This window comes from Ovis canadensis, chromosome 13 (genome assembly GCF_042477335.2).
Source record: "Ovis canadensis isolate MfBH-ARS-UI-01 breed Bighorn chromosome 13, ARS-UI_OviCan_v2, whole genome shotgun sequence".
NCBI classification, from domain to species: Eukaryota; Metazoa; Chordata; class Mammalia; order Artiodactyla; family Bovidae; genus Ovis; species Ovis canadensis.
The window spans coordinates 26,579,645-26,594,646 of NC_091257.1; the positions used below are offsets into that span (position 1 = coordinate 26,579,645).

At 46.5% G+C, this 15,002-nt stretch overlaps 1 protein-coding gene across 12 annotated transcripts in view; it reads right to left on the reverse strand.

Annotated features, from left to right (window-relative positions):
- PRKCQ (protein kinase C theta) overlaps window positions 1–15,002 on the reverse strand; it is a 154,869-nt gene that overhangs the window by 8,602 nt on the left and 131,265 nt on the right. For all 12 annotated transcript variants that reach the window (XM_069547169.1, XM_069547170.1, XM_069547168.1 and 9 more), the window contains 2 exons: window positions 11,835–11,973; window positions 3,979–4,167 (listed from right to left, as the gene is read on the reverse strand). In XM_069547169.1, coding sequence (XP_069403270.1) covers window positions 3,979–4,167; window positions 11,835–11,973 — 328 coding nt within the window. The remainder of the gene's footprint in view (window positions 1–3,978; window positions 4,168–11,834; window positions 11,974–15,002) is intronic.

Consider the following 15,002-nt stretch of genomic DNA (forward strand, 5'->3'; position numbering starts at 1 on the left):
TCTAGTGAGTTCTGACAGTCCAGGCCTTTGGAGGGCAGCCTTCATGCTATGGATTGAACCATGTCCCTTCAAAATCCGTGTATGAATCCCTAGCCTCTAGTGTGGGTGAACTGGGAGTAAGGAGATGCTTAAGGATAATGAGCTCATGAGGGTGGAGCTGATCTGATAGGCGAGTCCTTATAAGAGGAGGTGTCAGAGTTGTCACGCGAGAACACAGTGCCTGCAGGCAGGGGGTTCTCACCAGAAACCGCCCCGCCAGGCCCAGACCTTGGATTCCCAAGCCTTCAGAAATGTAAGTAAATTTCTGCTGTTTAATTCGCCTAGTCTATGGTGTTTTGTTACAGCAGCTGGAACCAACCAACATACCTCAATTAACTCCTTCCAAGAGCCAGGGTGTAAAATAAATGTACCAACTGTCACAGTGCCTGAAGCTGCCATTATGGAAAAGCAAAATTGTTTACATTCCATGCTTGTAACTAATTTTTACTGTTGTCATCTTTTTTTTAAATTGGTTAATTTTGAAATTAGTTTTCATTTTATAGATGTGTTGTTCAGTCATTAAAAGGGAACTTGATTGGTCATTTGGGGAGTTTTCTAAGTTTACTGCCTGTTTGGATCCATCAGAAAGTGCAAGCTGAAGGTGTACCGGTTCAGATTTTTAAATACCATCAACCTTGGGCTGGGGCTCCTCTGGGGGCTCTGTCAGCACTTCAGATTCAAGACCTTGATTCCTCAGGGAGAACTCCACAGCCGCCTCTACATATGAAACATCCTAGTCCAGCTGACAGTCGGATGAGAGGCTGAAGTGTATTATGCAGTTTAAATTTAATTCTGAGCAGTTCTTCATGAGAAAAAAGGAGACTGGTGAAAAAAAGATAGGCCGGATAATCTTCTAAGTTTGGATTTAAAACCACTGATAACATCTGATGTTGAAAGATCCTATTCTCATCCCCTTTTCATTATAAGAAGAGCAGAGCTAGAAATTATTTCCCTAAATGACTTTTTATTTTAGCTAGCTGATATGAGTTGTCAGAAATCAAAACTCTGTTTTGTTCAAAACACCTGCATTTGCAGTTCTTCTTAGATCTGCTGGCTCTTGGTTAACACTTGTGGGTCTTTTTGATCCACATAGTTGCTGGACCAGCTCAGTAAATGTAGGTGCTTATCATGATATGTAATTAGCATGTTGTATGAGCATGAGTTTCTTTCTTTTTTTACAACTTACTGCAATCACACTGTACTGGTGTTTTGCATCTTCAAAAGAGGAGAACTTGAAGTTTAAATCTGCAGTTGGCTTTCCCGTGCATCGTGTGTCTGTGCAATGGACTGATTCCCTGGGCTCTCCTGGTGCATGGTTAGTGATCTTGGAGTCTGTAGCACTGGGTTCTGGTTCTTTTTTTCTCTTAAGTAATCTCCTTTCTTACTTTTGTTTGCTTTTGGCTGTGCTGGGCCTTCATTGCAGGCTCTTCTCTGGCTGCAGTGAGTGGGGTGCTCTCTAGCTGTGCTGCGGCGGCTTCTCTTGCTGCGGCCATGGGCTCACGGGCTCAGTAGCTGTGCTGCGTGGGCTCAGTAGCTGTGCTGCGTGAGCTCAGCTGCTCCACAGTATGTGGGATCCTCCAGACCAGGACTCGAACCTGTGTCTCCTGCATTGGCAGGCAGATTCTTTACCACTGAGCCACCAGGGAAGCCTGCCAAGGCTTAAGTCTGGTCTGTCGCGGGTGAGGTCTGACTCCTGCTTTGATAGTAAATTCTGGAGATCGCTGCTAAGATGATAAGAGCCTGCAGTATCAAGGGTTCCGGGTGAAAAATACATCAGTGTCTCCTGTGGACTCGCGTCAGGAATGTGGCAGGAGGGCTGGCCTGCGTCCATCTGGACAGCCCCTGGACTCTGCTCAGCAGGAGTCTCTCCCACATGGAGTGTTGCTGGCTTAAGGTTTCATACAGAAGTTGGGTTGAGGGATGAATTCAGCAGCCTGAGTCTCAAGGGCTTCATTGCAAATTGTCTCCAATTACAGGCATTTCCAAGACACCTGGTAGAATCCCATACAAAGCCTTGGCTTTATCTTTTTCTTTTTTTTTTGGCCATGTCATGTGGCTTGTGGGATCTTAGTTCCCTGACCAGGGATTGAACCTGGGCTCTCTGCATTGTGAATGCACCGAGTCCTAACTACTGGGCCACCAGGGAACTTCCAAAGTCTTAGCTTTAAAACCCGTCAGATTCAAAGAGCAGGCAGCCCCCAGGCATACAAGAGCAGTTCTTTCTCTTCATAATCTCTCTGCCCTCTTGCTGTGTTCAGTCTGAAGCAGAAACCCAAGAGTTGGAGACGAAGGGAAAGCGCACACAGTTGGTACTCTGTGACCACACTCTCTTCTCCAGAAGTGAGCAGCTGCCAGCCGTGAACCTGGCCGGAGGAAAGGGAGCTGGAAGTCTTTGCTCTCAAGTTAGGACTGATGTAATGACTTTTATCTTGGCCAGGACGGCTTTAATTTCTCAGCAGAGACAGTGTTTTCTGACTTAGGAGTGACAGGAACTTTTTCTTTTGTCTAAGAATGAGCAGAAAGCCACACATCTTATCCACATCTTCATCCAGGGTAAGGGGGAGATTCTCAATTGCGTTTCAGGATCAGCGTTATAATCTGTACACGTTATAGAGCGATCACCCCTGAGGTCTCATTACCACCCATCACCACAGACTTGATCCGCCTTCATCTGTTTTTGCCCAGTCCCCTAACCCTCTTCTCTTCTGGGAATCACGCATCTGTTCTTTGTATCCATGAGCTTGTTTGTATTTCATTGTGCTTGTTTTGTGTGTTTCCTTAGATTTCACATGAGTGAAAGCACATGGTACTTGTCTCTCTCTGACTGACTGATTTCACTACCTACAATGCCCCCTAGATCCATCCATGGTGTTGTAAATGGCAACATTTCATCTTCATGGCTGAGTAATACTCCATTATACACATCTCGCACACAGCCTAGCTTCCCCTGCTCATCCATGGATAAACGTTTAGGTTGCTTCCGTATCTTGGCTATTGTAAACGACGCTGCAGTGAACACAGGGGTGCATATATATTTCCCAATTAGCGTTTCCGTGTCATTCAAATGAATAACCAAAGTGGAAGACCATATGAGTGCATGGCAGTTCTATTCCTAACTTTTTGATGAATCTCCATACTGTTTCCCACAGTGTACCTATCGATTTACATTCCCAACAACAGTGCATGAGGTTCCCTTTTCTGCACATCCTCATCAGTACTTATTTCTTGCCTTCTTGATAACAGCCATTCAGACAGGTACGAGATGACAGCTCACTGTAGTTCTGACTTGCGTTTCCCTGGTGAGTGATGTTAAGCGTCTTTTCATGGACATATTAGCTACCTGTATGTCTTTGAGAAACCGTTTATTCAGATCCTCCTTTGCCCATTTAAAAATTGAGTTGTTTGTTGTTGAGTTGTATGATTTCTTTATGTATTTTGGATATTAATCCCTTATTAGACACATGATTTGCAAGTATCTTCTCCCATTCAAAGTTTTCATTTTGATGATTTCGTTTGCTGTGCAGAAGCTTTTTAGTTTGATGCCGTCGCATATTATTTTTTTGCTTTTGTTTCCCTTGCTTATAGAGCCAGATCCCCCAAAATATTGCTAAGACTGATGTCGATGAAGTCTGTTTTCTTCTAGGAATTTTACAGTTTCAGGTGGACAGAATAGACTGCATAGGGATTGTTGCTGGAGATTTCTTTTGTAAATTATGCATGTGAGGGTCTATCTTACACTCATTTTGATAGCTCATGTTCATCCTATTGGTGCCTCAGTTAAAACAGATGGCAACCATCCCCTTTAAGGCTAGCTCAGAACAATTATTGTTTACTATGTATTGGGTTGGTCAAAAAGTTTATTCCAGTCTTTCCATAACATCTTATGATCAGAAAACCTAGTGCTAATCTTACAAAAGTCTCCTTGACTTCACTTCTTACCTTCACTAAAAGATCCTTCGCCTCCTTCTCGAGCCATCGCGGGTAAAAGGGATTGTCCATGCGGATGGAGTGGAAAAGCTCCTCTTCATCCTGCCCGTGGAAAGGGGACTGACCTACTAGCATCTCGTAGAGGAGGACACCGAAGGACCACCAGTCCACAGAGTGGTTGTACTTCTGACCCAGGAGGATCTGTGTGACCAGGAGGCAAAGACACAGAGAATAAAAATGAGGTTGACTCAAACCTTGCATGGATTTTTCAAAGCCACCCAGGATATAACTCACAAGGACAGAGTGCGGTTTTAGCAAAGATGACACTGAAAACGATTTTTGAGAAGTTAATGATTGGGTAGAAATGGGTGGGCAGTGCCCAAACTAAGCAAATATTTTTGAGATCAACCTCTTTTATCCCCCACCTAAGCGAAACAGCGAAATTGTACCATCACCCTTCATCTGCCCATCTGAGACGGGAGCATGTGGGTGACAGATTTAGCCCAGGAGAGCTGGTGTGTGTCTATGCCCTTCAGTGCCTCTAAACCAAACCCATGGATTTTACGGACTTTCTGTGACGCGCTGGGGCTTCCCTGATCGCTTGTTGGGTAAAGAATCTGCCTGTAACGCAGGAGACACAGGAGACACAAGTTCAGTCCTTGAGTTGGGAGGATCCCCTGGAGGAAGAAATGGCAACCCACTCCAGTATTCTTACCATGAGAATCCCATGGAGAGAGGACCCTGGTGGGCTACAGTCCAAAGATTCACAAAGAGTTGAACATGAGTGAGTGACTAAGCAACCTAAGCAAATGGTCCTGAGTCTTTACATAAAGTTTTTGTAGCTAACCAAGCAGCCAAGGAGGTTGACCAAGTCCACCCCTTAAACCTAAGCAGTCATGGTTACGAACAGTCAAATTTTGTGACTATGCTGAGACAGACTAGGACAACAAGCTGATAGATATTTGCAAAAAATAAAGATCAAGTTGCAAACAGAATTTTTCAATCTGCCACTGACTTCCAGGATAAAAATGCTATCTACTGGCCTTAATATTTGAACACCAAAGTTATCTTAAAGTTCAAAAAATAACCTTAAGGAACAGTGTAAAAGCAGACCTAGGGAGAATGATAAAATAAAGATGAGCACACACAGCACAGTCTTAGTTCAGGGGCCTTTGCCTCAAGTGGGGACCGGTTCAGGTGCAATTTCCAGGACATGCCACAAGGGGGAGCCCAGGGCAACCAGAAGCCGCTCTGAGCATCACATCCTGGTACACAGCTTCATTTCTGTTGGATTAACGAAAATAAATGTGGAAGACAGGAGACAGTTAAGGTGGGAATTCAGTCTGCCAGGGCTAGGTGATAACGAGTTTCAGTCTTAAGTTAGGAGAAAGAAGCACAATGCCAACTCAGTTATTCATGGTATGAACAGAAAATCTGCAAACGTCTGTGACGGGTACTGGGCGTTTCCCCCTACTTTGTGTGTTACTGACAGAACGTCTGGGGTAGGTCCTCTTATCCTTGTTTACCAAAGGACAGTGACTGGACCCTGGGAGGGTCTTCACGTCTTCCTTAAGGTCTCCTGGTTAGTCAAGAGCTATGTTCCGAACCCTGGTCTTTGGGGATCTTACTATACAATGTTCCTTTTCCATTATAATGTTGTCTCCAGGATTGAAACTTTGCTCTAACTTAGTCATGCTCAAACTAGTCTATATTTTTAAAGAAACTGGTGGAGAAACACTGGCTGGAGCGGCCCCCTTTGCATCTCAGACCCTGATTCCTTCTCTTGGCCATGCTGTCTTTTGTCTCGTGTCCTCCCCATCTTTGCTCAAAATAATACAGGTAATCATAATGTTACCAGTTCATGTCAGAGTCCCTCTTTCTCTCTTAGAGCAAAGGAGAGCTGCAATTCCATCTGCCTTGTGAAGCTAGTAATGTGAGGTCTGCACATGGCTCACCGGGTGATATACACAGCAGAGGAAGTGTTCTTAGAAAACCAAGTGACCTCCAGTGGCCCCACTCAGCATGACTCCTCCCTTCTCCAGGGAGCACCTTCTCTGTATTAAAATTCCTGACTAAGTGGCTGGTAGGTGTTAGAAAGTAGGGTGTCTCCTTATTTTACTGTTTTCCTATTCTTTGTCAAAATGAGTGTAGACCTCCAATTATACGTCAGACCCTCGGTCTTATAGCGGTGACAGGGGACAAGGGAGGTTTTGAGAAGACCCCAGGAGGCATGGACTGCTGGGACTGTTCCCTGATTTGCAGGAGCACAGTCAGCTTTTTCACGCATCATTCCTGACACTGCACTGAATGCCTTAACTTCTTGTGTTTTGGGATCTCTGCCCATATCTTTGGGGTCCCCGGGGGAGAGTGAGTGAGATGAAGGAAAAACTTCACCAAGGCCCGTGCATGGCGTGTGTGTGGAGCTTTGGAAAATGGGTAGGGTTTTGACGGAAAACGGGGAAGCTAGGGAGTGTTCTTGTGTAAAAGAGGCCCAGAGGTGGGGGAATCCAGACAGGTTGAGAGACGGGCATTTGAGGTGCAGGGCTGGGTGTGGACATTCAGGGAACAGGCGACAGATGCTCTGAGTGGTGGGGGAGGAGCCTAGACATAGAGGCAGATAAACAGTGGTCCTTAACAGTGCGAAATTCAGTTTACTGGCAAATCGATTACATGTGTGCTGCGGGGGCACAGAGGAGGAAACCACCGCTTAGTGTAAGAAGCCAGGAGCATCTTCAGGGAGAGGATGACCCTGGAGGTGGGGGCTATCAGACCCAGGATCCCAAGTGCCCGGTTCAGGGCCACGGGAGAGGAGGGAAGCTGGGCTTCTCAGGACATACGATTAAGGACCTTCGCTCGGGGTTTCGGCTTGTACCAGACGATAACGGGGACCTCCTGAAGATGCTCAAAGTCGTGGCATGACAGGTTTCCCACTGGAAAGGAAATCTGGTGATGTGGTGGAGGAGGGGCCCTCGGTTCCAGGCACTCCAGGGGTCACCTAGACGGGGCCACACGATGTAGATGAAGAGATGAGAATCTGCATTTTTGCGAGTTTAAGAAAATTGAGGGACATCTGAGCCCTGGTTTAGAGACCCGAACAAGGACTAGGTTTCCTGAGAGGAGAACGAGAAGCCTCATCTCAGGAGGAGCTGCTGGTGTATCGGCCAGGGCATCTGTTTTCAGCACGTCGAGAGGTGTGTCTGTTACGACGACTTACTGTCCTAAGGTGTGGATTCATCTGTGTCGTAGACCTGGTTAAGGGGATGGCTGGGTTCTGTTTGAACTAAGCTCATTTTCACAACGTGGCAGGTCCTTAAAAAGTTACCTGCAAAGAGGCTTGGGATGAAGACCACGCTAACTGATGTAAAGCCAAAGAGGGCAGTGCAGGGGCCTTACTCGTCATCCCAGCTCCTTGTCACTTTATCATCAGGCTGAAAAAGATCATCTCATTAGTTATAGTAGGAAGCTGGCTAAATCAGGTGTATCAAAAACACTGTTGTAAATTCTGGACTTACATCCACTGTTCTTAACCATGAACCTTGCCTTATACTTTGCGGCATCTATCTTACTCTGCGTCTTTGTGAGGGCTCTTTTCTAGCTATGAGCCACTAAAACCAGAAACTGAAAGAAACTAACCATCTGAAGGCAGAGTTCCTAAGAACAGCAAGGAGAGAGAAGAAGGTCACCCTGAGGGATCAATGCAAAGAGATAGAGGAAAACAGCAGAATGGGAAAGACGAGATCTCTTCAGGAAAATTAGAGATACCAAGGGAACATTTCATGCAAAGATGGGCTCGATAAAGGACAGAAATGGTATGGACCTAACAGAAGCAGAAGAGGTGGCAAGAATACACAGAAGAACTGTACAAAAAAGATCTTCATGACCCAGATAATCACGATGGTGTGATCACTCACCTAGAGTCATCCTGGAATATGAAGTCAAGTGGGCCTTAGGAAACATCACTATGAACAAAGCTAGTGGAGGTGATGGAATTCCAGTGGAGCTATTTCAAATCCTGAAAGATGATGCTGTGGAAGTGCTGCACTCAATATGCCAGCAAGTTTGGAAAACTCAGCAGTGGCCACAGGACTGGAAAAGGTCAGTTTTCATTCCAATCCAAAGAAAGGCAATGCCAAAGAATGCTCAAACTACCACACAATTGCATTCATCTCACACACTAGCAAAATAGTGCTTAAAATTCTCCAAGCTAGGCTTCAACAGTATGTGAATTGAGAACTTCCAGATGTTCAAGCTGGTTTTAGAAAAGGCAGAGGAACCAGAGATCAAATTGCCAACATCTGCTGGATCATCAAAAACGCAAGAGAGTTCCAGAATAACATCTATTTCTGCTTTACTGGCTATGTCAATGCCTTTGACTGTGTGGATCACCATAAACTGTGGAAAATTCTTCAAGAGATGGGAATACAAGACCACCTGACCTGCCTCCTGAGAAATCTGTATGTGGGTCAAAAAGCAATAGTTAGAACCAGGCATGGAACAGTGGAACATGTTTCCAAAATGGGAAAGGAGTATGTCAAGGCTGTATATTGTCACCTTGCTTATTTAATTTACATGTAGAGTAAAATGCCAGACTGGATGAAGCACAAGCTGGAATCAAGATTGCTGGGAGAAATATCAATAACCTCAGATATGCAGATGACACCACCCTTACGGCAGAAACTGAAGAAGAACTAGTCTCTTGATGAAAGTGAAAGAGGAGAGTGAAAAAATTGGCTTAAAACTCAACATTCAAAAAACTAAGATCATGGCCTCTGGTCCCATCACTTCATGGAAGATAGATGGGGAACAATGAAAAGAGTGGGGGACTTTATTTTCTTGGGCTCCAAGATCACTGCAGGTGGTGCCTGCAGCCATGCAACTAAAAGATGCTTGCTTCTTGGAAGAAAAGCTATGACCAACCTGGACAGCATATTCAAAAGCAGAGACATGACTTTATTGACAAAGGTCCGTCTGGTCAAAGCTATGGTTTTTCCATTAGTCATGTACGGATTTGAGAATTGGACCATAAAGAAAGCTGAGTGCCGAAGAACTGATGCTTTTGAACTGTGTTGTTGGAGAAGACTCTTGAGAGTCCCTTGGACTGCAAGGAGATCCAACCAGTCCATCCTAAAGGAGATCAGTCCTGAATATTCACTGGAAGGACTGATGCTGAAGCTGAAACTCCAATACTTTGGTCGCCTGATACAAAGAACTGACTCATTGGAAAAGACTCTGATGCTGGGAAAGACAGGAGGAGAAGGGGACAACAGAGGATGAGGTGGTTGGATGGCATCACTAACTCTATGGACATGAGTTTGAGCAAGCTCTGGCAGATGGTGATGGACAGGGAAGCCTGTTGTGCTGCAGTCCATGGGGTCACAAAGTCGGACACAACTGAGCGACTGAACTGAACCAGTATTTTGAGTGCCTATCACAAAGTACTAAGCCGAGATTTTAAAAATTATCGAGCCTCATGATTTTAGTAGAGCATAAAGTGTACTATGAATAGTCATAGTTATTTAAGACTATTTGCTCTTAAGTTCAGCCAAATCCTTTTCCTGCATGTTTTAGAACTTACGCTGTACTGTTGCTGCTGCTGTTACTAAGTCGCTTCAGTCATGTCTGACTCTGTGCAACAGACGAGCTGGTGATAATGTATAATAAATACACGTAAGCTGGTGATGCATTTTTAACTGATGAAGGATGATCTAAAAGTGAAAATATGTAATGATGCACTGGCTGTTGGGTGGTCCTGGAGCAGAAAACCAGGTCAAAAGGCATCACTGGGGTCCAATCAGAGGTGCTGAGGTCCTGGACAGGGATTTGCTGCTGAATTTGTTTTGCCCCAGACAGGGAGGGACTGGAGAAGCTCGTATTTGATTCACAAAGGGATTCACTCTGAGCATCAAAAAAGAATCAAGGTGTGTGGCGGGGGCGGATCTTAATTCACAAGATGGGGGAGGGATGAGAATAGATGTGTGAAGTCCTGAGGTCTAAATTTAGAGGGTCTTGGCATTTGGATTTGGGAGGGTCAAGAAAGAACACAGAGAACAGGTTTGGAACCTGCTATGTTTGAATGGCCTGTGCCAGTTAGTTGGAGATCTCAGCAGGAAAACAGAGATACGGGTTTGGACAAGACGTCTGGGCATGGCTGCAGTGATTCGAAATCACAGTCACACATCTGCTGCTCATGGAGAGTGTATGGGAGGAGAAAGGGCCAGGAGTGGAGCTGTGTGAAGACAAGCATGGCTGAAGGTGAGAGGATGAGTCTGAAGCTGCAGAGAGAAGCCAGTCTCGGATGCTAAATTCTGGAAGATGCCAAAGAAAAGAGACTGAAAAGGAAGGGCTGCCCAAGATAGGGCGGGGCATAAGGCATGTGTAGACAGGGCAGTTAGAGCCACAGTCTGCTCACCAGAGGCCAAGCTCACATTTCAAGAAGGTGCAGTCAAAACTAAATACATACGTGCAGGGCAGAGTCTCCTGTTTCCTAGATTGAAAATGCTGCTGTTACTTTGGCAATGACAGGGATATGTTGCTAAATTTGTTTTGCCCTGGAAATCAGAGGCCCATCACTGTCTATCAAACAACCACTCAGCACTCACACACTTATCAACAATTCTTCATTCACTCTTTGAAAAGGTTTCTATTAGCACACCTTAATGTGCCAAGCCTTGTGCTCCATCCTTGGATATAAAAGTAAGAATATACTGATCCACACAAGCGACAAGACAAGAAAACAGAACCGTCTACACCTGTACCAACATCACTGCCCTGCTTTTGCTATTGCACCATAGCTATTGAAGATGGAATTGGTAGGGGAAATGGTGAACAGTAGGTATGCGTGATGTTTCTTTACTATTTTTGGAAGCTTCTTGTGAATTTGTAATTATTCCAAAATAAAATGTCTAAAAAGTGAACAAGCAGCAGTCCTGGGACTTCCCTAGTAGTCCAGAGGCCGAGACTCTCCACTCCCAATGCGGGGCGCCCAGGTTCAATCCCTGGTTGGGGAACTAGATCCCATGTGATGCAACTAAAAAAAAAAAAAAAAGATCCTGCATGCTTCAACTAAGATGCGGTGCAGCCAAATAAATACTTTTTAAAAAGAAGGAAACGGCCACTGGCATTAGAGTGATCACCCAATAGTGCAGAGAGATTCAAAGACAGAAAAGCCACGATGACAAATTTATGGTGCGAGAAGAACCACGTGGCAAGGGGGTGTCTTTCTCATCTGCCCGGGTGGGCAGCTGGCATGGAATCCAGAACTGGGGGCGGGGAGGGCAGTGGGCAAAGCAGGATTGAAGGATGCCTTTTGAGCAAACGCTGCACTTCCGGGGGCTCAGAATACAAGAGCAATGGCTTGTTTCTTTTTTAAACGTTCATAGGCTCTCCCATGTGATGAAATAGCACAAGACAGAAGTATTCTCATTTTACACAAGAACGTGGGGCTCTCCAGGCTCACATGGGACACAGCCTGGTAACCACAACTTGGGCGTTTCTAGTCCCAAACGAAGCCACTGAACGCAGGTGGATGCCCCAAGAGCCTGTTCAGGGTCCACCTGGCTCTTCTCCAGTGGCTGCTTTCGGTTGGTCTGAGCAGGGTGGATATATTTTAAGGCTGGGGTGCGGGGAGCCAGGACAGGATGGACCTGCTGGGTCCTTCACGCTTTGCGAGATGCTGCAGTCAGGGCTGGTACCACCCGCCAGGAGACACTAGCAGTGCCTTCGTGCAGCTGCGTTTGTCAAGTATTTGGATTAACAAACACATCTCTGGCACCAAAGCACTTTAAAGTCCTTTGGTTTTTCCAGGGAGGCAGCAGCAACAGTACTTGCCTGGGGTGTGCTGAGGTGGGGAGGGGCGGGGTGCACCCTACCTCTGGCGCAATGTAGTCGGGGGTCCCACAGAAGGTGTTGGTCCTGGCGTCTCCCAGCATGTTCTCCTTGCACATCCCGAAGTCCGCGATTTTGATGTGTCCATCTTTGTCTAAGAGGATGTTATCCAGCTTCAGGTCCCTGAAAAACAAAGCAGGTTCTCACTTTAATAAGGCAGTTTTGGTGACATGGGGTTGCTGTGTAAGACGGGACACGGTGGCCTCAGTGTCCCATCGGGGTTTTCAAATCAAGATGGCAGAGCAGCAGGACATGCACGCGTCTTCTCCCAGCACAGCTGGAAAGGCCACCCGTGGGTGCTTCGCTGGCCTCCTCTCTCCTTTCAGCCCTTCATCCCCGGCATGGCTCAGGGGCTCACTGCTTCTCCTCCATGGTTTCCTCCGTGACCAGCGTCTCTGCCCAGGGCTCAATCTGTTATAGCCCCACGCAGGCAGGTAAGCTATTTCTGGGCCCAGCTCTGACAGGCTTCCTGGTGGCTCAGACGGTAAAGCGTCTGCCTGCAATGCGGGAGACCCGGATTCAATCCCTGGGTCGGGAAGATCCCCTGGAGAAGGAAATGGCAACCCACACCAGTATTCTTGCCTGGAAAATCCCATGGACGGAGGAGCCTGGTAGGTTACGGTCCATGTGGTCACAGAGTCGGACACGACTGAGCGACTTCTCTTTCCTTCACTCTGACAGAGTCTTGTACCTTCTACGCCCGGTGCAGTGCCTGGCCCGTCTCAAGAGCTCCATCTGTATTTCTTGTATGAATGGCTGAGCAGGTGCCGAGATGGGGATGCTTAAAGGTCATGTGTCATCTCTGCAAAGCAGCACCCCTCAATATTAAAAGGGGCCTTCCAGAAATGAAGCCTGGTGTGTCTGGGGTCAGCTGGTACTTAGTATTACACAACACGACACGCGTTCACTTCTGTGCAGATAGGGGTGCAGATAAACCCGACTCATCAAGGAAAAGGCTGGCTGCTACCCATTTCCCTTTCTCACTTGTTAACGAGTAGCTGTTACTCGGTCGCTCAGTTGTGTTTGACTCGTTGCAACTCCATGGACTGTATAGCCCACCAGGCTCCTCTGTCCATGGGATTCTCCAGGCAAGAATACTGGAGTGGGTTGCCATTTCCTTCTCCAGGGGATCTCCCCAACCCAGGGATCAAACCCAGGTCTCCTGCACTGGCAGGAGGATTCTTTTCCACTGAGCCACCTGGGAAGCCCATTCATTCAGTGAGGCCTAGCTTCTGCTTAAGCAAGAGTTTGAGGTTTTACATTGCTTATAATCAGTATCCACATTCTAAAGTTGCCATCGCTATTTCTCTCTCTTGTTAAACTCTAAGCTTCAAGAGGGTGAAAATGCGTATCGTTACTCACTGTACAGCAATGCTCTGACAAGAGTGTGGCGTGTGGCGATCGTTCCATAAATATTTGTTGAATGAATTACTCACGAGCCGCTGACTACCTCACCACTTCATTGCCTGCTGCAATTAACTCCTGAGTAACGGTTCCCTTTCAGTGCTTTCTCACCTTGTGTGAGCGGATCAGCCGGGGACAGAGAGCAGGGGATACAGTCCTGTTCTGGTGGGTGGATGCTGCTAGCAGCTGCCCCAGAACTGACGTCTTACATCTGGACCAGCGTGCTAACCTCCGGCACCAATGCCTCATGGGCAGTCTGTCTGAGCAGAGGCATGGATGTTCCCACGGTACAGGAATGTGTATCTCACATTCATAGCAGTATCGGTTCTGTTTCTCCCATCCTAAACTCAAATGCCATCACGCTCTCATTAATGAGGACTACACACTTCCGATACGTCTGTCTTCTCCTTAGGCAGGCCCTCGGCTTTGTTCCTTCATTGGAATTAAACCCACTTTCACTGTGATGCGTTGCCTGTATTTAGACTTGAGGGAAATGTCAAGTTGGAGTCTAGTGAAAAAGAAAACTTTTTTCTCCCACCCATGATCACAGACCTCTCATATTCTGCCTTGGACCCTAGGCTGAGCATGTCTGTCTGAGAGTCTCCCTTGGGCACTCTTCATTAGAATCTTATTCCCTTGCTATTCGTGTCTTTTCATGTACTTATATTTCACCTTCAAAAAAACCCCAAAACCCCAAACAAAGTACAAACCCAGAAAGTGACTTCCTCAGGTATCCAGAGGCTGGACTTCTATAGCTTCAGTACCCAACATGCTGCTTAACAGAGGCTGTGTGTTCAGCGGGTGCTCCGTCCAAATTACCAGGTGTAGTGGGTTTAAGGTACCCCCTCCCCACCAACGATGTTTCTATCCTAACCCCCAGGACCTTATGAATGAGATCTTATTTGGAAAGAGAGTATTTGCAGATGTAACCAAGTGAAGGATCTTGAAATGACGTCATCTTCGATTATCTGTTGTTGCTCACTTAGTCGTGTCTGACTCTTTGTGATCCCATGAACTGTAGCCCACTGGGCTCCTCTGTCCGTGGATTTTCCATGCAAGAATACTAGAGTGGGTAGAATACTAGAAGGGTAGATTCCCTTCTCCAGGGAATCTTCCTGACCCAGGGATAGAACCCATGTCTCCACACTGGCAGGAGGCCAGTGATCCACCAGGAAAGCCCCGGTTTATCTGAGTGGTCCCTAAATCCAATGTCACGTGTCCATGTGAAAGGCATACAGGGAAGAGACACAGGCAGAGGTGAAGGCTGAGGGACGATGGGAGGGACACCCCAAGCCTGGGAACCCCTGGGGCCACCAGAAACTGGGAAAGGCCAGAAGGACCCTCCCCAAGAGCTCGCAGAGGAAGTGTGGCCCCGTGGACACCTTGATTCTGGACCTTGGGACTCCAGAGCTGGGAGGGGACAAACTCTGTTGGCTGAAGTCATCAAATTTGTGCTAAATCTTATGGCAACCCTTTGAAACTAATCATAAGTGGACAGAAAAGGGAAACTAATAGAATCTCCTTGTTAATTCGGGAGCCCAGTGAGTGTCAGTGAGTCAGTTTACAAGGTACCTTGTAGGCTGAAAATTTTCTGAAGGCCAATCTCAGTGTCCATGTACCTGCTAGGTGATGTCCCTCAAATTTATAATTTGAGTCATTCAAATTATTCAATGACTTCCCAGGATGTCCTACAGTCTTGTGAGTACACTGCTAAACACATGTAGTGTTCTTTCTTAGAGGCGCATAAG